General features: G+C 38.1%; 4 protein-coding genes and 1 pseudogene across 5 annotated transcripts; 1 reads left to right on the forward strand and 4 right to left on the reverse strand.

Moving 5' to 3' along the window:
• Nucleotides 1-5,427: 5,427 nt before the first annotated feature.
• Nucleotides 5,428-7,501, reverse strand: LOC137748983 (polyol transporter 5-like; annotated as a pseudogene). Its single transcript, XR_015959505.1, has 2 exons — nt 7,241-7,501; nt 5,428-6,931 (listed from the first exon to the last, which is right to left on the reverse strand). The product of XR_015959505.1 is annotated as a polyol transporter 5-like (transcript).
• Nucleotides 7,502-8,958: 1,457 nt separating this feature from the next.
• Nucleotides 8,959-11,617, reverse strand: LOC137748466 (uncharacterized). Its single transcript, XM_068488619.2, has 5 exons — nt 11,147-11,617; nt 10,994-11,031; nt 10,070-10,346; nt 9,699-9,985; nt 8,959-9,507 (listed from the first exon to the last, which is right to left on the reverse strand). The coding sequence occupies exons 1-5, from the start codon at nt 11,495-11,497 to the stop codon at nt 9,066-9,068; spliced, it is 1,395 nt and encodes a 464-aa protein (XP_068344720.2). The 5' UTR covers nt 11,498-11,617; the 3' UTR covers nt 8,959-9,065.
• A 1,623-nt stretch (nt 11,618-13,240) lies between these two features.
• On the reverse strand, nt 13,241-17,134 carry LOC137747160 (uncharacterized). The gene is made up of 3 exons (XM_068487191.2): nt 14,932-17,134; nt 14,512-14,641; nt 13,241-13,640 (listed from the first exon to the last, which is right to left on the reverse strand). Exons 1-3 carry the CDS (start codon nt 16,984-16,986, stop codon nt 13,588-13,590), a joined length of 2,238 nt encoding a protein of 745 aa, XP_068343292.2. The 5' UTR covers nt 16,987-17,134; the 3' UTR covers nt 13,241-13,587.
• Nucleotides 17,135-17,503: 369 nt separating this feature from the next.
• LOC137748244 (uncharacterized) lies at nt 17,504-20,899 on the reverse strand. The gene is made up of 7 exons (XM_068488363.2): nt 20,575-20,899; nt 19,626-19,736; nt 19,384-19,482; nt 19,174-19,284; nt 18,782-19,085; nt 18,487-18,626; nt 17,504-18,391 (listed from the first exon to the last, which is right to left on the reverse strand). Exons 1-7 carry the CDS (start codon nt 20,710-20,712, stop codon nt 17,855-17,857), a joined length of 1,440 nt encoding a protein of 479 aa, XP_068344464.2. The 5' UTR covers nt 20,713-20,899; the 3' UTR covers nt 17,504-17,854.
• Nucleotides 20,900-22,682: 1,783 nt separating this feature from the next.
• Nucleotides 22,683-26,639, forward strand: LOC137747679 (putative chlorophyll(ide) b reductase NYC1, chloroplastic). Its single transcript, XM_068487835.2, has 10 exons — nt 22,683-23,297; nt 23,931-24,009; nt 24,102-24,237; nt 24,492-24,566; nt 24,668-24,860; nt 25,010-25,078; nt 25,181-25,320; nt 25,466-25,588; nt 25,800-25,992; nt 26,098-26,639. The coding sequence occupies exons 1-10, from the start codon at nt 22,935-22,937 to the stop codon at nt 26,281-26,283; spliced, it is 1,557 nt and encodes a 518-aa protein (XP_068343936.2). The 5' UTR covers nt 22,683-22,934; the 3' UTR covers nt 26,284-26,639.
• Nucleotides 26,640-26,748: the final 109 nt, after the last annotated feature.

A 26,748-nucleotide genomic window follows, 5' to 3' on the forward strand; every position in this document is an offset into this window, starting at 1 on the left:
GGCAGCTAGATGATGAACCATTCGACTGCAGATCTGAGGAATGCCTTCTATCTATGGTTATTGAGTAATTACCCACGCACTATATTAGGTCTTGTGCATGGGAGGGTGGACCAAAAACTTTAGTGATCTTGAGGCTATTTATGGGCATATATAATTGTAGTTTAAACTATGTTGAAAGAATATAAGCTTATATAATTCGTTGGTCAAAAAAAATTTTAAACCATGAAGTTTACGCGAGAGGATTTGAATTCGAAGTAAGGGAAGCGTCACACTACCCTATTCACTTTAGCTTTAAGCCTTGTATGTGAAGCAGGATTTGGATATAATCAAACTATGTATCGTAAGAAAATTCAAAATTCTAGCTTAAGATGTGAGGAACATTAAATTATGCACCTATACATGTAGAATATCACCATACTAGAAATGCTACTTGTCTGCCGCTCTTTAGGTCATCTAAGTTTGAACTAAAAGCTCTTAAGCCTTTCATAAAAATATGGCATCGACACAGTTCGTTTTGGCATTTTCTCACATGTACACAGTTCTTTTTGGCATTTTTCACATGTGTGACTAAATAATTGAATATGTTTCATAAGTATGGCATAATCTTGATTTCACTTGTTTGGATTTATTATGTTATTTGAAATCAATTTCTCCGAGCAAGCTCTTCCATCTTGTAGACGTTTTCTTCGATGTCATTTGGCTTCATGACATTCTAGTATAGTTTTTATTTTTTTCCAAACTTGTTCCGTTTACATTATCCAATTTCAAGTTAGATTGATGATTATGTTACAAGGAAGTAGAAACCTTTATATATGCACTTCCAATAATTAATTAATGACAAGGAAGAGGGTAAAATATTGCTGTCAAATATACACCGCAGATGCAGAAATTATTATAAACTGTGGATGTTGCTTTCTTGGTTCCTGTATAGGAATCAAACAATCCTGCGGCTTGTTATGACGTTGCAGTAATATATACCTATATGTAGGTATATATTAAATTAAAAGAAAGAAGAAACTAGAATCTAAAAATTCTTAGCAAGTGATATATTGTGTTGATGGTTAGAGTATTCCACTTCCACTTCAACTTATTCTTAATGTATTTCAAGTTTAAATTCTTTGATTTTTTTAGTGTAGATTAATATGTGTAGAATATCACTTGTAATATTAAAAAGAGATGTTTGACTTTAAAAAATTCAAAAGAAACGTTTGAGAGACATGTAAACCATGAGTAATCATATTTAATATACATATATAGACGATTGATCGTAGAACTATTTTGAAATATATTAGTGGGTATGAGAGAAAATCAGTGATGACTATGAGACCTGGATTGAGGCTCTGACTCTATCTTTGTAAGGAGAAATTTTTCAATGTGTCAGGTCGTGTTTAATATACATATATAGACGATTGATCTTAACACTCTTTTCAAATATATTAGTGGGTACGAGAGAAAATCAGTAAAGACTATGAGACATGGACTGATGCCCTAACTCTATCTCTGTAAGAAGAAATTTCAGTGTATTGGAAATACGGTTTGGTAGCCCAATACAAGTGGTTGGATACACACTGAAAAATTTCCTCTCCGTGAGAACCTTTCTTCTCATTGGTATAATATTATCTTTAAGTAGAAAACAGGTTTGTAAAGAGACAAGGATTTGGTCCTTTTTTTGTTTCTGAATATAAAGTGGGGTCTCTATGTTGGTAAGCACCTTAAATTAAACACACAGATGCATGAAGCATGGAAATGGGAGGGTCATTAGCCAACATATTTGTAGCGCAGCCTGGCTCCATTCAACCACTTACCATGTACACTATATGTGCTCGTGACCCAATAGTTTAGTTTTTATTGATGATTAAAATTGTTATTGGCGTTCTAGAAAAATTGTCGAGTCCTTTATCATAAAAATATTATTTTGAAGTCTAAAAAACAGATTTTCTTCTTGCGTAATCTATGTACATGAGCTACATTTCTTTTCCTTTCCGAAAGACCATAAAACTTATGTACAATATATTCTTCAGAATCATTTATATTCTTCCTTGTGAGTTCAAATTTGGCTCTTGAAATTGGAAGTTTCGACAAGCAGACGTTGCATAAAAAAAGAATGCCTTGGAAAGTGGAAAACCTCCCCAAACATGCAGGTTTGTCACCCACCACCCCTGGTTACATGCATATTTTCATGAGAGAGAGGGGTTAGTGAGATTCAGAGTGGAGGACAAAGGTTATATTGTCACCTTTTCCATGTTGTACATGGGAAATATTATTATTCAACAGGCTTTTTTGATGTTTTCAATCTGAATTTTTGGTTTTATATCTGTTGTCAATATGTTCGTGTCTGCTTCCCATTTGTCCACCAGTTAAAAGACAAATTGAGAGAACCTAAAACTCTCGGCTTGCACCGAACAACTTGAAAGTTTTCATGTACTGACTACTGAGTACTACTTACGTTTCAATTTTCACAATTAAAAAAAAAAAAAAAAAAAAAAAAAAAAAAAAAAAAAACTAATGAAAAAAACTTGAAAATTTTGAGTTTTAACGGTAAGGACAAAATAAAAGGTAAAGTGAATAGTATCAGGATTGACTTTTTAGTATAAAAATATGATTTTCAGTTAAAATAAACAGTACCGAAAACTTTTCGTTAAAGTTCTTAAAAAAAAACCCTAGTGGCATATAATACGTATATATATTTATATTTTCTTCAAACACACACACGCGCGCGCGTATATATATTTGAAGACGAGCATCTCAAGGTCTTAGAAGCTTCCAACAGCTAAATACAGACTGGGGAGCCCAGGTTCTTAACCTTTACAACCAATGCTCCCATGCAACCAAGAGCTAACAGACAGTCTTCTGCAGATGGGATTCATTTTTCAAGTCGAAGTTTGCTCTTTGACAAGAAGAAACTTATTGCCACGACATAGATTTCGTCATTCACTTACACTCGCTTTCATGCTCTTGTTATGACTAAAAGGTCCAGGCTCTGAAAATTAAAAAAAAAAAAAAAAAAATCGATCTGGACTTGCGAGAGGGGTTAGTGTTTGACGTGTTGAGAATGCATTTTGGGCGAAAATGGTGGTTACTATTTCCATGAATACCATAAAGGAATAGGATTGGAGGTAAAAAAGACAAGGGTAATGAACCAAGCTATGAGCCAATAAGCTTTCATAACACTCTCATCACCCCCTTGCAAGTTGTAATCTTATCTAACAAGCCAAGTTCTAGTTAATTCAACCGATCTATGGCTAATTCTTGTTAATTGAAATTGTAAACAAGATGAGAATCTTTAGAGTTTAGTAAACTATAGCTAATTTGAACTGATGTGTCTAATTGTAGTTAATTCAGACGCGAAAAAAAGATGAACAGTCTTTGGAGTTAATTCGATCAAATTGGAAACAAGATGAGTAATCTTTAGGTTAATTCGGACTGAAACAAGATGAAAAATCTTCAGGTTTTAGTTGCAATCTCAAGCCCATTTGAAGTCTCTATAAACACAAGCCAAGTTTTGGTATCTGATTTAGATCTAATTCTGGTTAATTCGGACTGAAAACAAAATGAACAAGCTTTAGGGTTTAGTTGTAATTTAATGTTTATGTGTAGTATTTATGAAAACAAGCAACACTTTGGCTAATTCCAACTTATCCGTGTCTAGTTGTGGTTAATTCGAACTTCAAAAAAAAGATGAACAACTTTTAAGTTAAATTCATAATGAAAACAAGATGAACAATTTCTAGGGTTTAGTTGCAATCTTTTTATAACAAGCCAAGCTCTATCTAATTTTGGACTGCTCTGTGTCTAATTCTAATTAGCTCATACTCCAAAACAGCTTTAACCCAGGTCCTTCCTATTGTGGTGAGGTTTTCCGAAATTCTGCGCGTAGATTTATTGGTGGTTTCTCCTTGAACTTGGGGCATTATACTTCTTTCTATGCGGAGTTTCATGTTGTTATCCTTGCTGTGAAGTTATCGTATGTGCAGGGTTGGCAAAGCTTATGGCTTGAAAGTGACTCTTCTAGTGTGATATCTTGCTTTGCTTATGGTTATTTTTCTCCTCATTGGTCGCTACAAATCCGTTGGAAAAACTATATTTCCTGGTGGTGGCACATGGTTTTCCTTGCTCTCATACATTTTGAAAAGCGATCAAATACAATTGCCAACATATATTAGCTAATTTAGGACCTTCTCTTGTCTTCATTTGTATGTCAAGTCTCTTCTTCTATATAGATTCTTCCTTTTTTGCATTTAAATGTCTTAACATGCAGGCCTACAAGTATATCTCCCCTTCTTGTTTTGCGATTTTCTTTTTTACCTAGTCCTTTCTTCACATCGATGATAACTGTTTGAAGTCGCAATTAATTTTGGCAATTTGGCAGAAGCATCCCATACAACAATACAAGATGTGGATTGTTGGGCACTGATGGGTAAAAGGGGACAGACCTTTCAAAATCAATCAGAGAAAAGAAAGATTTGAACCCAATTACAGGCACTAAACGATGGAAAAGTAACAAAGTTGAAAAGTTGCTTGGAATTTTTACCATGTCTAGTAACTCAAGTCAATCGAACTCATTTTGTATAGTTAGAATGCGTGTGGATGCACAGGTTTTTTTTTTTTTTTTTTTTTTTTTTTTTTTTTGTGTTTTGATAGAAACGATGATAGTATATTGATAGAGAGGCCATTGGGAGCCAAGAGTCCCTGTACAAAAATGTTACATTACATCCTCCACAAGGAGATCAATAATGAAACTAGGAGGCTGTGGTAAATCCAATCAAGATGACTGTCAATATTTAGACTGAACCTAGATAAACGATGAGCAACGGTGTTGGCTTGACGGTGAACATGGGCAGAAAGATCTTCACTGATTGCAGCGAGCAAACTCTTCGGGGACAGGTTTTCCATCCACCCGTGAACAACCACCATTTTTCTCCTAGTTGTTTGTCATCCTCTTGTCTTTGTCTAAGTTCTCTATTCTTTTCTTCTATTTTTTTTACTTGTGAACAGACTGGTTGTACAGTTTTACAGTTGTTTTATATTCCATATAGGTATAGTACAATTTAGGGTTGATGTTGGATATTAGTCTGTAATAATCTAATCTGATGTACTTAATTAACAATCTCCATTGACCACCAATTTGGGGCCAACATGTACGAATTGTTTATTATTCTTTTCTTTCCAAAAAAAAAAAGAAAAAAAAAAAAAGAAGAATAGCTGGTAGCAAAGCTACGACAATCCATTTTGTTGAAAAAACTTACAAAGACCATTTCAGCATTCTTCTGGCTGTCATCGTGTGATTTGCCAACGTTAGGAATGAAATAGAATTTTCATTTTTATTGAAGAATACAAGTATATCAACCTTCCCCTTGGTCACTATTGTTACGGATTTGTTCACCACCATTCATCCTTAATTAATTACAAGCAACTTCTAATTGTAGCTTTTTCACCTTGATATCTTTTGAATATATAATCTCAACACTGTAGATTAACATATTACATGTTTTTAATTCATAGTAGAACAAAAAATACAAGGCGTTTAGGGCAGCACAATCACTACATCTCTCTCATTTCCGTCACCCTATTCACATTTGTTGTGTCTTTGTCTTAAAAAATCGTCCCCATTTCTTCTAAGGTCTTGCCTTTTGTCTCCGGCAGAAAGAAGTAAAAGAACACCGTTGCAACCGCCATTATTCCGGCCAACACAAAAAACATTCCCCCAAATGTTATCTTGTTAGAGATGGTTAGAAATGTCATCGACACCACCCCGCTTACCAACCGGTTCACCGATATGACTAGACTCGAACCCTGGGCCCGTAACCTCATAGGAAAGATCTCCGATGAGTAGACCCAAGTTATGGGCCCAAGCCCAATCGAAAAGAACGAAACATCTGCGCAAACAGCCACGATACACAAGGCAATGGCCCATGTGGGCTTACTACTCGAATGCTCCAGAAATTTTGATCCGAGGCCCAGCCCAGCTAACAAGACCACCATCCCGACCGAGCCCAATAACAAAATGGGCCGCCTCCCAAACCGGTCCAAATAACTCGCCGAGATGAAAACAAAGGATGTTTTGGCAAGGCCCATTATGACATTAATGCCAAAGAGCTCTTTCTTGCTGTGAATTCCAGCTGCCCTAAATACTTCCGGGCAGTAGTACACGACGGCATCGTTGCCGGAAGCTTGCATGAAAAAGTTGATCCCTATGGCAGCAACGAGCATCCGACGAATGGGCTTAGAAGGACGCATCAAGAGCTCATTCCAAGCCCCTTGTCCAGGCTCACCAGCTGAAGAATCTTCCTGGGCCGTTAATGGGCCTATAGGTAAATCCAAAGCAGACTTACTCATCTCCTCAAGCCTCAGTTGGGCTTCCTCTTCAGAACATGATGTTTTCAGTAAGACCTCTTTTGCTTCCCTTAATTTCCCCTTCATCACAAGCCAACGAGGGGACTCAGGCATTGCTATAACTCCCAACCCAATTCCAATTGCCGGCACCGCCGCCAACCCAAGCATCAGCCTCCAGTTTATGTGCGGCGTAGGCCGGACAAGGCGTAGTTACAAATATAACCTAGTAATAACCCGAATGTGATGAAGACTTCCGGAAGAGAGGTGAGGAATCCCCGGCTCATGGCGGGGGATAACTCAGCCGTGTAGACGGGAGCTATCATGAGGGCGTAGCCGACACCAATGCCGGCCACGACACGTCCGACCATTAGAAATAGGTAGGACGGCGCTAGGCCCATGAGGAGTGCACCTATTAGGAATGTGCAAGCAGCTAGGACTATAGTATAACGCCGGCCTATATAATCTGAAGTCTTGCCAGAAGCTAGTGATCCTACCAAAGAGAACACGTTTAGGGTTCCTACCAAAATTTCCACTTAGGTTGATGTGATCTTGAGATTCTCTTTGATGTAGAGCACCGCACCACTCATCACTCCGATATCTGCACAAATTTTACGCAATTTCTTCGGTAAAATTGAAGGAAATGAAACTGTTATCAACGCTCCAAAACAGTCATTCTATACTTCTTTCTCTCCGATGCTTTATTGGCTTTTTATCTAAAATAGTTCCGTCAATTATTTTGGTCATTCTGTAGAAAAATCTCCGTTAAGATCAAGAAACCATCAGTTGGAGGGCACATGTTTATTTGACAAAGATGCCTGAAGATTTCTCACATAATGATTGACAGTAGACATATCGATTCTAAATCTCACAAGACAGAAATGGTAGAAAAAACCCACAAAGAACTTACCATAACCCAAAAGAATGGAATTTGCGGAGGCCAAGAGAGCGCAGACAATTGTGTACTTGTTCATTCCGGATTTTCTTTGACCGATTTGCCCCTCCCCTGGATCTCCAATCACATCCATTTCCCAACTCCTTCTCCTTCTTCTGAGGATATTTTATGTAAAGATCTCAGTTTCTGTTGGTTTGGAGAGGGAGGGACTGAGAGTGGATAGGTTTTGTTAGGTTGCAGAAGGGAGCAAAATTGCATGAAGGAGGAGTGAGAAAACTCGGCATAACTTGGGAACGAACAACACGTTCGGCAACCGAAGCAGTAGTGGCATTTTCTCTATTAATTCACATAAACTGTGTGAGAAAATTTTTATTTTTGTTTTTGAAATAAAAGAAGAGAGGAAAATAGTGATAGAGGATGTAGGAGTGGAAAGTGTTTTTATTTTTTTTTAATTAGAGATATGTTAGGATTACATATAGAGATTTTAAAATAAAAAAGCAAAATTTGACTGTGTGAAATTACATTTCTGCCTCATATTTATTATTCATGTTCTGTTTTAATTAGAGAATTAAACTGATAATTTTGTAAGATTTTAGTTGACAATAAGTGTTTTTATTAATTAATAAGGATTTACTCTTACTTTTGTCTTTTAGTCAAAGTCCTACTTCTACACAGACTTGTTGACTTCAATCTGTATTATTCTTTTTTTTTTTTTTTTCTATTTTAATTTTTATAGGCTTGTTTGTAGGTGTTTTTAAAATAATTGAAAGTATTTTTTGTGAAAATACATTTAGAACCAATTTTCATTAAAAATATAAGTGAATCCTCGAAAATCATTAACGTACTTAAGTGTTTTTGAAATTCAAAAACATTTTTTCTAAAAATTCTTTCAATTATTTTAAAAGTAGTTTCAAACGAGTCATTTATCGAAAAGATAATACTTTCATTGAATTCAAAATCAAAAAGATATTAAGTCTTTATTTGGCTATTTTCTTAGTCAATAAGCTATGATAAAGTGGTGATTAAGGTACCTCCTTGAATCAGAGTGACAAATTTTTGGGTCATCTCTCTGTCATTCAATTTTCTTTTGGGTTGAGTCATAACCCATTCAGTCATTCGACTTCTTTCTTAACAACTTCGTATTTCTTTTGATGTTTTTTTATTGAAACGCGATATCGGTTTTATCGAAGCTCACCACTCTTTAACACTCTTTTTATTGAAGCTCCTGTCTCTAAACATACCTTATTTATTATAGTGAGGTGATTTTAATTTTTAAGATATATGTACTGAATATATACAAATATTAAAATTTAAACTCATCAAATACTGGCAAATAAAATGACGAGCATTACCACCTGTTGAGCGTGATGAACAAAAATACTGAAACACCAAGAAAGAGAGCAATCTTCGAGAAAGATCATTATCGATTAAGTTTGAAGGGTTCGTTTTGCTTTTTGATAAAGCTATTGAGAGTGTTTCAGTATAACTGTATAAGTGCTTTTACTTACTTGACTTTTCATCAAAAAATAAAATTACTTATACAAAGAAGCACACTCCACACATGATGTGTTTTGCCGCTAAACCACTTCACGTGTTTCGGGTTTTCTCTGTGGTGGTTGTAAATTGCAGGTACTGAGGCAGCTCCAAGAAAGAAGAGAACCTCGTCGTCGTTTTAAGTAGATCATCAGCTTCCATCTGAGCTTTGGCTATGAATTATAAGTTAGATCCTTGCATTTACTTTTCAGAAATAGTTTTGGTTTGTAAATTTTTATTATCCAATCAGAGATTTTTACTGTATTTACATATAAAGAATCAGAGCAATGGGATTCGGAGACTATTTCTACAAATTCATCCCAGCATTGTCAATATATTCAGCGACTTGTGAAGCAAGTTGATACGTCCAGTTCACAGCGGTGCCGAAAAAGAGCTCCCAAAACCATAGATCCAACGCGAGGACCGTGGAAAATATGAGCAATGCCAAAGTCTGGTAGCGGTTCAAAGGCCAACCTGATACTTCCGCCATCGTCTTCAGAAATGGAAGGGAACTGCTCTTCAGATCCTGCTTCCTTATGGACCATGCGGAAATCCATTGTGCCTGAGTAGGGATCAGCTCCAACTCCTGCAATCGTCTCCCCAGATCTGGCATGTGACCCCCTCCATATAGTATTGCAATCTTGTTGTTCCCGCTGTCGATTGCTTTTTCAAGAGCATCTATGGCAGCTCTGTTTCTCTCACCAATGATCACAGAGCTCTCTTCTACATCGGCTGTAGCCTGCGTGAATCTTAACCAAGTAATACATGTGTGTTAGTTTTGAGTTTCCTGCACACTAACAACTTTCCTATTCAAATTTTTGCACCAATTCACAATTCCCTTTTGAGACTAAAAACCCAATTGATAATTCGTTTGATCAGTTATGAAAATTCGTTCATCAAGAAGAAGTGATGGAAAGCGAAACTCTTGACAAATACTTACTCAGATGTTAATCTCTTGGCCAAGAAGACCTTCATCGCAGCACCTAAATCAAGCCTAGACAAGGCTTCTAGTTCTGGAAATTCCGATTCCTGACTGCCCGTGTCTGCACAGACACCTCCGATAATGAGAAGGCCAACAAGTGGCATCGGAAGCACACGTGCGGCCCACAAAAGCTTAGATCTCCAGGGACCAAGGCCTTCTGGAATTGAAACAGTTTGAATCATAGCTTTCGTGGATCTAACAGTCATATCTCTTGCAAATGTGAAGAAGCTTTCACCCTTTTCTTCCTGAAAGAAATGAAAAAGGCATTAGATGCACCAATGATCCTCAAGCATTTTACACCCTCCAAAAAGGAGAGAGAAGATACATACCTGAAGCAATTTGAAAGTCTCGAAGTCGAGGTCTGCATGGTACCAATTCTCAGACTCATAATCAAGACAGTCTAATTGGAAATCAAGAGTCAGAACCCGAGCCATCTGTCGCTGAATGCATCCCAGGATGTTAAATCCTCTTGAGCGTGAGCTTTTGACTTTTAGTCTTTTCGTGGCAGCAAGGAATCTTCTGTTCTCTAAACTTTCCCGGCTAGTCACCATCTCATAAAGGACACAATCATAGGACTCAAGTTCCTTTTGGAGGGTCTCAAAGTACCTGGAAATTGTATTTAAGATCATTAACATTGTAATGGCTGGGACAACCAATCTATACTCATACAGATTAAGTAAACATCAACTTCTGTTACCGAAAAAAAAATATCAACCACTGCCGAAAGTTAATAACAATTACCAAGGGGAATCTAAAATCGAGCCCAAAACAAAATATTCTGCATATCATTTAAGTTAAGTTTCAAAAAATGACGTAAATTGATCAAGGCACTTTCCTAGCACCAAGTCTCTAACAATCTTGGCATGCATTTCATTAGCATTCTAGGGTCGAATGTACATTTTTTTCCTTGAAATCACAGCCCAGCAAAGTTATGTGTAAAACTTATACGAAAGCTACCCTTCAAAACTTCATTCTTTTTCTTGAAAACACTTTAAACTTATATGAAAGCTACCCTTTAAAGCTTCATCTCTCAAACCACTAGCATTGCATTTATTTAGCTCAACTCACGCACGATGTTTGAGCAACAACTTTTCCACTCAATCGATAATTTAGAACTAATAAGGCTTTAGCTTCCGAGTTCATATATTTCACTAACAATTAAACAATTCCAATCATAAGTAGCTAACTGCAAAACTACGACAAAAGAAGAAGCAATTGCGCAAAAATAACAATGATTGTTTGAAGATACATACTCATTATCCGCGATGTGAATTGTCGAAACCAAATCAACCTACAACACCAAAACAAGAACAACCCAGAAAAAAAAAAAAAAAAAAAATTAGAAACAAACCCCACAAACAGAACAAAAGAACTCAAATCAAAGAATCCAACTTTACACCCAATACCTGAAGAAACGGCCTCAAAAGCGACCAAGGGAACCGCTTTTTGTAGCTGACAACCGCCGTCTGCAGCTCACCGGTTCCGCCATCGGGACCCCTTTTGAACCGCATGAAATCCGCAAGCGAATTGTTCTGCAAAAACTGGTCGGCGGAGCCGTCCTCAATTGGGCTGAGGGAGGAAGAGCCGAGGACCTTGAAAGGAAGGAGCTTTGAGGGTCTGGAGAATCTGAGGGTCCGTTTGGAGGATTCGAAGGGCCTGGCTTTGAAGCTGGTGGAGGTGGAGGAAGCATCGAAGTGAGTGGCGGAGTTGGAGGGAAACAAGGAGGAGGAGAGAATGGAGAGAGAGGCTGAGACCATGCTTGCTTTCTCCAGAGAGAGAGAGAGAGAGTTGGGGGGGGCGGGGAGGGGCGTCCAGATAAACAAAACAAAGAGGAAATGGAGTTGGTCGATGGAGTGAATATCTATTGGCCAAAACGGAAGGTAGTTGAACCTCGCGGGATTTTTTTTTTAATAAAATCTTGGAAATGGGTTGTTCTTTTTTGGATTTTCATTTTGGAAAATTGGAAATTATATGACAAAAAATATAATATTTTTTGTTGTTGAAATAATATTATTGCAGACCATGACACGTGAAATATATATATATATATATATATATATATATATCACATAAAACAACACGATCAGTAGTTTTTTTAGGAAAAAGTTTACGCATGAAGGATAAAATTGATTTCAACGTTGTTGACGGTGTTGATCGTGTATTTTAAATAGTATATATGCAGGCATCCATAAATTTTTCGTATTAAAATTGATTTAACTCGTGTCAATTTCTTTTATTTTTAGTCTGTAATTGCTCTTTATTTTTTAGAAAATATAAAGTTTATTAAAAAATGCCAAAAAGTAATTTATAATTAACCGATTTTATTTATGTATATTTTCATTTTTCTTTTCTTTTTCAGGTTGTATCACATTAGAAATGGGCAAGTGATAAAAAACAGAAAAGGAAATTTTATTTGAACCAATATAACCTCTCTTTACACTTAACTTAAATTTTAAATATGATTTGTCTTTTATACCCTTTTGCATAATTACCATCAAGTATATGATGAAATTAACAATAAAACTAAAATTTATCAATAAACCCACACCTCTCACCTAGGCACATGGGTTTGATTCATACTCTATGTTCTGAAAAATACTTACCACCCAAAAAGAGGAAAAAAACAGAGTTTTGTCTAAAGAAGGTCCTTGAGAAGGGTGGATGTATAGAACTCTAAAACGCTAAGGGTATTCATGACGACTAAACCCTAAGACGCTCTCATAAATAAGGGTATTGTCCACACTGTCTCAACCAACACACCCAACTAACCTGGAATTGTTGTGGTACCCATGTATCAAGACCAAAAGAACATCGGAAGAACCGAAGGGAGACTTTTTTTATGTCATTCATGCAAGCTGGCTACCAGCAACATGCAGATAACTTTAGTTCGATCTAAATAGCCTAGTTGTTACAAACTCTACCCTCATTACCCATAACACTTTTTTTTTTGTGGTGAAACGATAACAAATTCAATGCAGTTAAGAATTGACTTAAACCAATATCTTTCTTTCCAAGCTCGTATTCATAGGAGCTTTAGACAAACTCGTGATACATTTGGCCAGTCCAATCAGTGCTAGTTTATCTGCAAGAGCACTATTTTTTCAGCGGAGAGCCGCAACACATGACGCAAGATTGAAGGCCCTCTTAATCTTATGATTGCACAGAGTTCTTGATGTGTACTCAAGAATCATATTGACCATTCCAGAGTGATGGACAAAGCATTATTCAAAGTTTGTGGCTAACATAATCAATTTTTTTTTTTTTGAAGTTTTGTATTTATTTTAATGAAATTATTCACTCTGGACACGAAATCTAACATACTTTCTGGTTTTGTTTTTTTAATCTATTGGGTGTAAAGATAAATGAAAACATATTGAACTAGGCTTGTAAGGGTGGTTTAGGTAATAAATTTGGATTTAAAGGAATATTAACAGTTTCTTTAAAAATAATATAGGTGTAAAAAATACGTGTGGAAATAAGTTACATAGGTTCAAATAAAATTATTCAAACAGAAAACATTGGGATTAAAGCCATACTCTTCCTTGTTCTTGGAAGAGACTGACAACATAATTTCACACACCAAGTACAAGGCCACAGAAACTGAAATGGAACTTCAGTGCTAAACAATTTCAGAACCACGTAAAATCGACAGTTTTCGGTCGTTTCTTTGCCTACATTTCGAGTCCATCACGAAAAAATTTCACCGGACAAGCAAAGATATGTTGGAGCCGGGCGTAGATGGAAAAATAAAAACAAAAAGGGAACAAGAAGAAATCCCATGAATTTCATCGCACAAAATCTTCATGAAACTCCTTTTCTTCTTGCGACTGAGAAGTCGAACCCGCTTTCACAATGGTCTGACTTGTTTACCACTACTGCTTTTCTTCCTCTTCCGTCTACCTGAAAACAAGAAAGCTATAAACTTAGTAACCTGCATGGTATTAACCAAGATAAACACCCTCACAAACTATCAGTCTATCACTGCATCCTTGCATTTCCCCAACCACGGAATCAGACTCGAAAAGCACCTACCAACACAGCATACTAGAAACAGCTTAGGAAGTTCAAGGGAGTTACGGAAAATACCAGGGATTGAATTACACTGACTAACCTCATATGTGAAAGTAACACTACTTGATTTATTTGTACACAATGAGTATCGGGGGTCAAATTATTTCCGTATCTGTTGGAATAAGTTTGCACACCAACTTAAAATTCTCGACCCCACTGGAGTTCGAACCAAATCTATGATCAAACCAATAAACCAAACTTCCAATTTTACAGGGAAAGTCATGATAATTGTCAGAGATGTTGTAAAGCCAACACGCCAAGGACATCAATGTAGTCTGCACGTCAAAATAAATAGGATGTAGGGGAAAAGAGGCTATATTCTAACTTCTCTGAGGTTATAATCGAAAATTTTAAAACTTGTCTTATAATTTGAGAGTCTTTTAACTATTGCCTAATGGTCTACTTGTTTCCTACATTGTAGGTTAAACTCAAATTATTGGCTTCACAAAAAGCAGCAGGAAAACAAATCAACATATATCGATAAACCCTTTCAAACTCCCGAAGCTTCAAATCCATGCTGTTGCATAAAAGATAGAACAAAAGGGAAATTGATAAAAGATGCACGATTTTATCATCGGAAAAACATATTATGACGAGGTACCAAAAATGTAACTAAGCAACATACAGTGATCTTTTGCACACATCAAAGCATAAACCAAAGAGACAAAACTAAGTAATAGCAACATGGGAAGGGCATTACCCCAAGGCATCGGTGGTAACTTCTCTCTCATTTTCATTTCAAGTTTCGGGCCTCCACTACGCACATGGAGGTTGTTCAGCTCAGGGCAAGTCGGGATGCTATGCCCTTTTTTCCGACACAGGACACATATCTGCAAGCAACACACACGAGATAATCACTATAAGTCGACTCCTGATAAAACTAGAGAACTAACCATTTCCCCAAAGACTGCAATAAATAAAACTTCTTCAAACACTTGAGGGAAACCCAAATTATTCAGGCATACCCAATATTTCCAGGACTAAGCAACAAAATTGCATCAAATATTCATCAGACAATCCTTCTTTTCGAATCTATGCTAACTACTAGGAATTATTATCAACTTACTAACAGATAAAAATCAGATTTGATTCACCTATGACAAATGAAAATTGAACCCACCTCAACATATTCTCGAGCTTCCACATCGATAGGGAACGTGGATGTGTCATTATTTTTCTCATATATTCTCGAGCTTCCACATAGTGGGCTGAAGACTATTCCGTTAAAAAAATTTGGCGCATCAAAAACTGGGTTTTGCAATCCCACCGCGACAGGGATTGTGGTTGTGCTCGGGACTGTCAGTGGGACTATCGGCTCCAGATTCTGAAACAGTCCCACCTGGTCTACTTCAATAGGTTTTGGCGCATCAACAACTGTGTCTTCCAATCCCACCTCAACAGGGACATTATCTGTGCTCTTCTTTCTCTTCCTCTTCTTGCTCGGTACTGTTGATGGGACTAATGGCTCAGGCTTCGGAAGCACTCCAGCATGCTCTACTTCAATACATTTTGGCAAATCAACTGGGTTTTCCAATCCGCCATGGACATGGACTATGGTTGTGCTCGGGACTGTCATTGAAACTATCGGCTCAGGATTCGGAACCAGTCCCGCCTGTTCCACCTCAATAGATTGTGGTGCATGAGCAACTGGGTTTTCCAATCCTACCTCAAAAGGGATTGTGGTTTTGCTCTTCTTTATCTTCCTCTTCTTGCTCGGAACTGTTGTGCTACAGACTATTGCTTCAACAGATTTTGGCGCATCAACAACTAGGTTTTCCAAGCCCACCTCGACAGAGACTGTGGTTGTGCTCGGGACTGTTACTGGAACTATCGACTCAGGCTTCGGAATCAGTCCCGTCTGCTCTGCTTCTGGCGCATCAGCAACTGGATTTTCCAATCCCGGGACACTGGTTTTGCTCTTCTTTCTCTTGCTCTTCTTGCTCGGGACTATTGCTTCAATATTCGCAGCATTAACAACTAGATTCCCCAATCCTACCTCAACAGGGACAGTGATTGCCTTCTCATTGCTCGGGACCGTTTGTTCAATCGATTTCGGCAAATCAACAACTGGGTTTTCCAATCCCACCTCAAGCGGGACTGCAGTTGGGCCTATAGGCTCTGGCTCTGGCTGTAAAGCTTGTTCCTTTATGTCAACAGAATTTTGGGAATCGACAATTGGGTTTCCGTCAGCATCAAGAGACGCTACGATTGGGTTCTTTTTCTTCTTCTCCCACCTCTTCTTTTTCGGCTCTGCTTCCGGAAGCAGCGCAGCTTCGTGCTCTGCCGGCTGCGGCGCTGGGACTATTATTTCAACAGATTTTTGGGAATCAACAATTGGGTTTCCGTCAGCATCAAGAGACACTACGATTGGGTTCTTCTTTTTCTTCTTCTCCCACCTCTTCTTTTTCGGCTCTGCTTCCGGGAGCAGCGCAGCTTCGTGCTCTGCCGGCTGCGGCGCTGGGACTATTATTTCAACAGATTTTTGGGAATCGACAATTGGGTTTCCGTCAGCATCAAGAGACACTACGGTTGGGTTCTTCTTTTTCTTCTTCTCCCACCTCTTCTTTTTCGGCTCTGCTTCCGGGAGCAGCGCAGCTTCGTGCTCTGCCGGCTGCGGCGCTGGGACTATTATTTCAACAGATTTTTGGGAATCGACAATTGAGTTTCCGTCAGCATCAAGAGACACTACGATTGGGTTCTTCTTTTTCTTCTTCTCCCACCTCTTCTTTTTCGGCTCTGCTTCCGGGAGCAGCGCAGCTTCGTGCTCAGCCGGCTGCGGCGCTGGGACTATTATTTCAAGAGATTTTTCAGAATCGACAATTGGGTTTCCGTCAGCATCAAAAGACACTGCGATTGGGTTCTTCCTTTTCCTCTTCTCCCACCTCTTCTTTTTCGGAGCTTCTTCTGGGAGCGGCACGGCAGCGTTCTCTGCCGGCTGCGGCGTTGGGATTGCCGCTGGGTTTTCCAATCCCACCTCGACCCGAACTGTACGTGTACTCTTCTCGCCGCCCGCGACTGCCGCTGGGACTATTGGGTTTCCGTCAGGATCGACAGAGATTGCGATTGGGTTCTTCTTTTTCCTCTTCTCCCACCTCTTCTTTTTCGGTTCTACTTTCGGGAGCAGCGCGGCGGTGTACTCTGCCGGCTGCGGCGCTTTGGCTTCGCCCTTCACCATTTTCGTCTGAAACAGCTAACGGGATGAATTAGGGGTTTGCAGGATTTTGCGAGGGTTTGGTTTGGTGGAGGAGACGAATAGGGCCTCGAGCTACACAGCGTGCACCAAACTTCATGCGTTCCTGTTGGGTCTTGGCCCTTTCAGGCCCAACAGTTTTACTGCCCAAATGGCATATATACCCCTCAAAACTATCAATAATTTCACTAACGGCACGTAGTTTTACCAAACCATGTGTTACATGACGTGGAAAATTTCATTAGACGAATCATAATTTGGCATGTGTACATAATTTTTCTTTTTCTAATTTTGCATTAGTAAGCTTTGATTTGCAAGTAAAACCATGAATGATCCCTTACCGGTAAAGTTCTTTTTAAATCTTCTATAATAATACCTAACCACATCAATTGTGTGTAATTTTCACGAAAACATAAGACACCGTTGTATTTTGATCTCACGCGAACTCATGACGATCACATCAGGTGTGATAGCTACGGAGTAGAAGTGGAGGCAAAGGAAGTCTCAATGAAAGACAATTCTTTTTTACTCATTAGAACAAAACTTTAGACAAGCAACTCAATTTTGAAAGTTCTTTAACAATGGATTTCTACTAACATAGAAAAAACTGTAAATTACACCAATACCTGCCAACAAGTAATCAAATCACAATGAACAAAATAATTTCTGAAAACCTCTACATCTCCAGCAGTAAACTGTCACGGATCATCGTGATCGCATCTAGAAATCAAACGAGAGCTGGAGAAACGAACATTTCAAATCAATCTGAGCTATACCTGCAAAGCTTTCTCTACATGCTTATGATCTCACGACCGTCTTCTTGATTTATTTTTAAATTTACTCCAAACCTGCCTCATTGTGACAAAATCCGAAGGCCAGCTTGTAAATCCTCTAGGGTGATTGTTCCAAGTTCTTCCGTGTCTATACAATCAAAATCGAGCCTAAGGTCCAAACTCTCTCTAGCATTCACTAACATAGTATCCACCAAACCTCCGTTCATCTCCTTACACTGCTTTTCTGTTGTCTCTGTTCCGATCAGATCTGCAACAGCTTCTATACTGCATGAAGAGTGTAACTGGAATCCATACAACAAGCTCTCCTCTGTCTGATTATGCATCTTGATATGGAGAATCTTTGCTAGGTCTTCTGAAGTGAAGTCGCTAAAATTGAAAAACTTGGTCACGCGTCGACAGAAACCTTCATTTGAAGCTATCACACGTTTCATTGGTTCGCTGTATCCTGCAAATATGACTACAATTTTTCCACTATCCATGACAGACATGATCTCTTCCAATGCTTCCAAGCCATAGTCTTTATCGTCTGCCTTCTGCATAGGTATTAGTCGATAAGCTTCATCTACAAAAAGAATTCCTCCCTCTGCGTCTTTAATCTGTCAGAACATTACAATTAGGGTGTCACAGTTGAGTACTCATGTCCTGAGTGTGAAAGTAGAACAGAAATAGTTTAAAAAGATCATTGTCTTACCTTCCTCCTGGTTTTGGGTCCAGTATGACCAACGAATTCCCCAACCAAATCAGTCCTCTGTACTTCTGTTACTTTATCAGTAGGTAGAATTCCCACCATATGGAGTAATCTTCCAAGAATTCGAGCTACCATGGTCTTACCTGTTGATAGCAATAACCATATACATCATAATGATAACAAAAAGATGTAACCCAACAAAGCATATTCCTTTGTTTCATTTTACGCTTATGAAAATGTTAGTGGTGTATTATGATGTCTTTAAAGAAATAGGTTTCATGGTCTAAACATCACTTACCGGTTCCGGGATTTCCAAGAAAGGCCATATGAGGCGGTCTCCTTACACCAACTTTCAGCCCAAGAGCTTTACGCCTCTCATCCAAAAGCATACCCTTTGCCCATTTCCGTAGTTGTACCTTGAGCTCATGCAAACCAACAATATTTGATAACTCACTTTCAAGTTCATCCATCTTAGCTTTAGTTTCACTGCATGCTTCAATTGCCTTTTTTCTTCTCTGCTCTTCGTAGTGCCACTGTAATAGTTCCCGCAGCTTTCCATTTGCACGGCCTTTTGATACATGATGTATAGGAGTCATGCCCTCCTACAATTCAAAGGCAATAGCATTAGCATATAATTTGGTGTTACGCTTGAGTAAATAGAATGTTGCAAGTAAATGAAATGAGGAATACATCGTCCTTAGCACTGCAATCAGCATTGTACTCTAGTAATGTTTTGACAGTTGAGAACTCATCAGCGGTAAGTGAGTACCACACAGCAAGGTGTAATGGGGTCATTCCGTTCTGCATGGAAAGGAGAGACTTTATAAACATGAGTGCACACTGACACGATGGTCAGAAATCTAAAACTCAACAGAAACTGACTCGCGAGAAACGAATTACATTTGCTTTGGCTTCGATAAAAGCACCATGGACAAGAAGCAACCGTGCAGCATCACTGCATCCATTCTTTGCTGCCATGTGCAATGGTGTTTCTCCGTACTGCAAAGCTCAACATGTTATTGCCATGCAAATCAAATAAGAAATCTATTAAGCAAATACACAACAAATTCAGTTCCAAAATTGAGTTTCGAAACAATTAATGTAATGCAAAATTCAGTTCTGAAAATAAACATTTTACCTACCATGTTCTTGGCTTCCAACTCAACTTCACCCGGCCCTCGCCAATCAAGAAGAAATTTAACTATCTCACCCCTGTTGTAACCAGCAGAAACATGAAGAGGAGTTTGTGCCATCTGCATTTGGGGAAACACAAAGATTAATTAGAGGATGAGATAACCTTACTTGAATGTTCACATTCAATGATAATGACACTCTCCTACATAATTATCACCAAAATGATAAAAGAAATGCCCTGCTGGTTTACTAACCGGAACTTCAAAGAAAACCTTCTAATGACATATTCCTTTTTTGAACTACCCTTTCTCTAGTTGGAAAAACTAAGGCTTCTGACCTGGCCAAAGAAAAGTATATGCCGTCGAAAACTACATACAGTACAGGATTGGATCTTCAATTTGGCCACGCGTACCATCCAGAAATGAAACTCAATTAGCTTAAATTAGTAGCATGATCATCTACCAGTAATGACAACCCTAAAAAGAAACTCTCGTATCCGTCATCATTGAACAGTGAACATTTAGATCCAGCACAACTGCTTCCTCTTCAATCCACCAAAAACATCAAAAGGTACTTAATCCACAACTGCATTGCAATTTAAAGGCTACCAAAATACATTTGCCAAGAAAAAGGTCAACGATTCCCTTCCCTAATGCAATGGAAGTCCCAATTTTTTCCCAACAAATTGCACCGACATCCACATACAATTACAAAATCAAGAAAATCTAGTATAGTAAGATTCAAGAACACTAATCTTACATTAGGGTGATTGAGAAACATGATCAAACACTTGAAATTCACAAAATTTTCAAAACCCAATTGGTAAACATTCCTAATGATAAAAATGGCGCAAACCCATCAAACAAAATGCACCCAGGTTCGCAAAGACGCCAGCTTTCGACACGAAATCGTATTCTTGACAACCCAATTTCGTGAATTTACAACATGAGATCTTACAACGGCATTTTTCTCGTTGAGAAGAGATGGGTTTTCCCGAAGCAGCTTCTGAAACCCAATAAGGTCGCCGGACTGAGCGCAGCCGTGGATGGTAGTGGGCTTGGCGGATCTCGACCGTTGATCTGGGCGCCTATGCATCCTTCCCTCTTCTCCCTCCTGTGGACTCGTGGGGTTCTTGCTAGCTCTCTCTCCTCTCACAGACAAAAGAAAGCAGGTTGAAAATGTACTGAGAGAAAACAGGGGAGAGAGATTTTAGAGGGAGGCCTCCAAGTATGCGCGTTTATTTATTTTTGGCTTTTTACACTTTTAGTACTTTTAAATTCTCAAATTCTAAAGCTTGATTTTTAATTTATTCCTCGATCCTCCCTTTTTTTTAAATCCTCAAATTCTAAAAGAAATCAATTTTATTGCCTAAAACTTTAATTTATGCTTTGTAATTTGGACGAAGTTTCACTTCAATTGTGTAATTTGTGGGAAGAAAATAATATTTTGTATCAGCCAAATTATAATTTTAGCCTTTTTTTAGTTCGTCTAGCACTGTATTTTATATTATGATTATCTTTGAATAAAATTTTAAAATTTTATTTTAAAATTTAATTCATTAATTACATCAATTAAAGACAAAAATCTATTTCTTAAATTCTTTTTAAACCAAGATGATAAATCTCAAACAAGCATTTGAAAAGATTCATGAGCATTTGAGGTTTAGGTATTGCTAGAGAAGGTAGGAATTTTATCAAATATTTCTAAGGTAACAATTTACCCTTATGTGATTCATGTTAAAACATATGTTCGGAAGATGAGCGTAAATGAGACATACATTAATATGTGGCTCATCTATATTACTGCACTTAAATTTTTAGCAAAGAAAATGGGTGAACATGATTTATTTTCTTAATTGGTTTTTTTTTTTTTTTTTTTTGGCAAAATGTTTTCTTAATTGTTTAATTAGAGTAATTAATCCATGATTATTAATTCCATTATCATAATCATTGAACAATAAAATAAGACAATAATGTTTTGCCAAGAAATAAAAAACACACGATAATGGTAAATATTATTCTTGAGAACATGTGAGCTCAGCACAAGCTGTCGAGTCGATCACTTCTTTGTCCTTTGCGGAACGTACACGGCTCCTTCCGATGGGTGTTTTATACTTTAAAATAATATCCGTATTTCGTATATATATTTTTATCTTCTGTACGCTTTTGTATTGTTTTCGTCATTTGATTTGGTTCCTTTTCAATTTTCGTTTTCTTTTTATTTTATTAAATCAAAGGACGGTATAATCAAGAATACGCAAGAATGAGAAAATAAAAATATCAACTAAATATCTCCTTTTTACTTTATTGTCAATCATAGTTTGATACGTATACTAAAGGATCGTTTTGAAATATTTTTAAAATGACTGAAAGCACAAAATAATTCAGATATGGGCTATAGGCACGTGATGGGGAGGACAAAGATGATGGTGGTAGTTATGAAGCCTACATAGTCGGACAAGTATCCTCATCAGTTGTGCGCTTTTGGTGAAAATGTTTTTAGAGTTAATCTTTAGTAAAAATGCAACTGAATTCTGAAAAAACACTTTAAATGCTCTTGGAATCCCAAAACATTTTCTCTACAAAGTCTTTTAATTATTTTAAAAATACTTCTAAACAAACCCTAATTTTTATGCATTTTGAATGAATTCTACGTACGTATCGAATCGAAGTACGAAGAAGGAAGAGAGAAGGCAATATAATTTTCTAATTTTCTGAATTTGATCGGGCCCGGAAAAGATTAGTGCTGAATCGAAGTAAGAAAGTTTAAATAAGACCGGTTCATGGATTGGCCCAATCCATTATAACTGAAAATGGTTGGGCCTTATCTGTCTTAAAACTTGGGCCCAAATTGATGAGGTGTTAAATTTCCCATGCTAATCCAACGCTCGGCGGTTACCGCTACACCACTCAATCACAGCCGTGTTTCGCAAGACTGATCTTGGACCTTCCCACCTAACCAACGCAAAAACGACACGATGACACAGAACCAAAACAACACGTGTCACTCAATCACTAGTAGATGAGGTTTCCCTAACGTGTGGTCATCACGGACCTCCTTGTCCGCACGCTGCCACTCTCCACCTCCTAAATCTCCCGCGAAAATATCTTCCTCCGCAACCCGATAATTTCCGTCACCCACAAAAAAAAAAAAAATCAAATTTTGATTTAAATATAATTATTTAACGTAACTTTTTCCATTAGTCTTTCTAACAAGAAAAAAGAAAAATGATTTTTTGACCGAAAATTCTGTAGCGCTCACGAAATATTGGAGCCACTTTTGGATGTGCTTACGGTCACTGTGTTATTTTATCTGCAATGGCCATGGTTGCGAGGTTTCACGCATGCCCACAGAGCTTGGAGCACTTCAACTTCAAGGACCACCGCGGAACCGGCCCGGCGGTGGTAATCGGGTCGGGTCTTTGTCGTTCCGGGGGTCTGCTGGCCGCGGGGAGAAATGGGTTTTGCTTGAAACCGTGCAGGTCGTTTAGGGGGGAGGATAACGGAGGGGATGCGGAGGAGGGAGAGGCAGAAAGTGCGAGAAAGCGTGGGAATTTGAAGAAGGGAGGTGGGATTTTGAAATCTTTGAAATCTTCGGTTTGGGGTGGTTTTGGTTGGGGGTTTAGAGATGGGGATGAACACAGGAAGGCTGTGGCCAAGTTGGAGGAGATCTGTCAATCTGTGAGTAATGTTTTTACTGGTTTTTGTTTTCGTTTAATTATTTTTGAGTTAAATAATTGTGTTTTGTTTAGTTGGAGCATGTGTTTGTTTATTGGTTGTTTGGTTGCAGAGAAAATCCAAGCAAAGAAAAGTTTGACTGCGATTCTAATTGACTACACTTGGATTTTAAAGTCCATTAAAAAGTCCATTCAAAGTCCTTTAAATCTTGAAGTTTGAAACTTTCACCGATTTGGGTGGGAAAATTATTGAGGTTTTAAATTTTGAAACTTGAAGCTTTCATAAACTTGTTGTTTGGGTTGTTTGGGTGCTGAGAAAATCCAAGGAGGAAACTGATAATTTTTTTTGCTAATGATTGTTCTGTTAGTTTGGTTATTCAACTTCTTATGAACGAATGAAAAAAGAAATGAAGTTAAGACCTCAAGATTTATCGTTCTCACTAAAATTTAGGGAAAGCAAGAACTGTACTAAGAAGTTTAAGCCTTAAGATTTCGTCCTTTATCCACTAAAATTAATGAAAAACATCTTTCAAGTGATTAGGGACTATTTAAGGTTGTCTTGTTTACCAGGCTTTTGACATGTCACATGCTTGTAGGTATCTTTCATATTTAACCCTTTCTCTGTCTCTAAAAATAGGCTGCTGTTCAAATCGGAAGATATATTGTGACTATGATGAGCACAGGAGTTATACTAGCCATTGGGTTTCAGTTGTCAGGTTAGAAAGCATGTTACTATTTAGTTTCATATTATCTGTCCAAAATGTAATGTTCCATATGTAGACCTCTAATTTATGGAAGTTTTGTGAAGGTGGAGACGCTGATTTGAATGAGCTAGTTTGGTATAGCTGGCTTGGTGGAATTATTATCGGAACTATGGTTGGAGCTAACATGGTTTTAGAGGATCACTGTAGAGCTGGTCCACGAAATGTTGTCATCAGTGGAAGGTAGAAACTCTCTCTTGCTTTCTCTTCTGCTTAATTAAGCAGTCTATCTGTCTCAACATTGTATGTAATTTGGTTACAACTTAGAGGCCTTATAATCTTCGTATGAGGAGGGGTGATATGGGTGGAGGAGGCTTTTCAATTTAGTATTATCATGAAGAAGCATCTCGTATAATATTTTCGTATATGATTGCTTTAAGAGTGCATATAACGTGTGTGATTTACATGTTTTTGCACCTTTTCATTGGCTGGTACAGCACAAGGGGACTTGGAAAAGCACTTGCTCGTGAATTTCTTCTTTCTGGAGATCGTGTAGTGGTCGCTTCTCGAAGGTTATTTTTTAGATTATGATATGTATTTGTGTATAAACCTGTCTACAGCTTTATGCCATGGTGCTGCCACCTCAACTGATTACTGAATCTTGTCAAGGCAGCCCTGAGTCTGTACAAGCAACCGTCAAGGAGCTCGAGGAAAACCTAAAGGAAGGTATAAACAGTGCAGGCGGCTTATCCAAGAACCTGAAACATGCAAAAGTGGTTGGCATAGCATGTGATGTTTGTGAACCTGGTGATGTGCAGAAACTGGCAAATTTCGCTGTTAGTGAACTCGGTCATATTGACATTTGGGTAAGCTTTTGAACTATCATGTTGATGCTTATCACTTTGCAACTGGGGCTGGTGTAATTTTAGATATTCACTTGATGTCGTGTGGACTTCGTCCATATACTTTAGCAGCTTCAAATCTTTTACTGTCTAATTTGTAACCCCTTTGACAGATAAACAATGCTGGTGCTAATAAAGGATTTAGACCATTGCTTCAGTTTACGGACGAAGACATTAAGCAGGTATGTGCGAAAAAAATGGCTCTCTGTTGTTGCTATGTGAAGAGAGTGAAATAAACCACTTTGGTACACTAATTTAGCTTAAACCTTCCACTTTTATGTCAGATTGTCTCCACAAACCTGGTTGGTTCAATACTCTGCACTCGAGAAGCGATGCATATAATGATGAATCAACCTAAAGGTGGGCACATATTTAATATGGATGGAGCAGGCTCTGGGGGATCAAGTACCCCTTTGACAGCTGTGTGAGTGCCTTGCCTTGTTCATGGAAAATAGCATTTCTTTTGTGGGAAGAGGCTGAACTTTTCACTTATTTTTTCACAATTAAGATCTCTGATTGGTGACAATTAAACATTGATACTTATGCTATTTTATCTCCTCAACCTTTAGCTATGGATCGACAAAGTGTGGTCTTAGACAACTTCAATCATCACTTTTAAAGGAGTGCAAGCGGTCCAAAGTAGGAGTACACACAGCATCTCCTGGCATGGTTCTTACCGATCTTCTTCTGAGGTACACTTAATGAATTATCATTCGTGATGCATATCTAGTTTCAATGCATGGATTTTCTATGCTTATTGTTAAACATGATTGTTCACCCTCAAATCTTTCCATGCACCAGCCCATCGTTAATTGAGTTTGCCCCTGCAGATTGTATTGCATGCTGTGTAAAAATGCTTTGATTCATACTGTGTAATTGAGTTTGTCTATGGCTTGTTTGCAGTGGTTCTTCCTTGAAGAATAAACAAATGTTCAACTTCATATGTGAGCTTCCTGAAACAGTAGCTAGAACTTTGGTTCCACGGATGCGAGTTGTAAAAGGAACAGGAAAGGCAATCAATTACTTGACACCTCCTAGGATCTTACTCGCTTTAGTAACTGCATGGCTGCGACGAGGTCGCTGGTTTGATGACCAGGTAACATTTACTTTTGTATGCTTTGTGACAAATGAAGTTCTTCAGTTAATAAGTGCAGCAGGAAAATCATACAGTTATTCAAACCGGTTCTGATATAATTTGCAGGGCAAGGCATTATACGCGGCAGAAGCAGACAGACTTCGGAACTGGGCAGAAAACCGCACCCGTTTTTACTTCACTGATGCAATGGAGATGTACACGGAGAACACATGGGTGTCTGTCTTCTCACTTTCCGTTGTTTGCGCCTTCATAATTCTTTCTAGCACCAGCAGCAACTTACCTGGTACTTGAGATTTTCGTGCACAGTTGAAACCGAAACCACTAGGAATTACCTCAGGCAGATGCTATTTGTGAAGGACCAGACCAGCCACATTGCTCGGGACAACGCATGCAACGGAAGAAAGTCGGGGTACCATTTTTCTACCCTGCGTCGATCGGACACTAATCATTTGTAGAGCATTCGTTGTAGATCATGATAAGCCTATTTGACTGCTGCACATCGTTTACAAATCCGAGCTTTGTGGGGGGTTGTATATGCAAAATCATGTAGAAACTTGAGTAGTTCTTGGTAATATTTGATTCCAATTTGTACATGCTACGAGTAGCAGTGCTACAACATGGCGTAAATCGATATGATTCACCATAAAGAATACGGAGTGTTATAAAACATGCCATATACAATTGGATGAAGTTCTTTTTTTTTTTTTCATTTTCAAATGCCCATGTAATGTAATTGTATAATAATATATAACGTAC

The sequence above is a fragment of the Pyrus communis genome, chromosome 2 (genome assembly GCF_041283825.1).
Source record: "Pyrus communis isolate YQ-2024b chromosome 2, ASM4128382v1, whole genome shotgun sequence".
NCBI classification, from domain to species: domain Eukaryota; kingdom Viridiplantae; phylum Streptophyta; class Magnoliopsida; order Rosales; family Rosaceae; genus Pyrus; species Pyrus communis.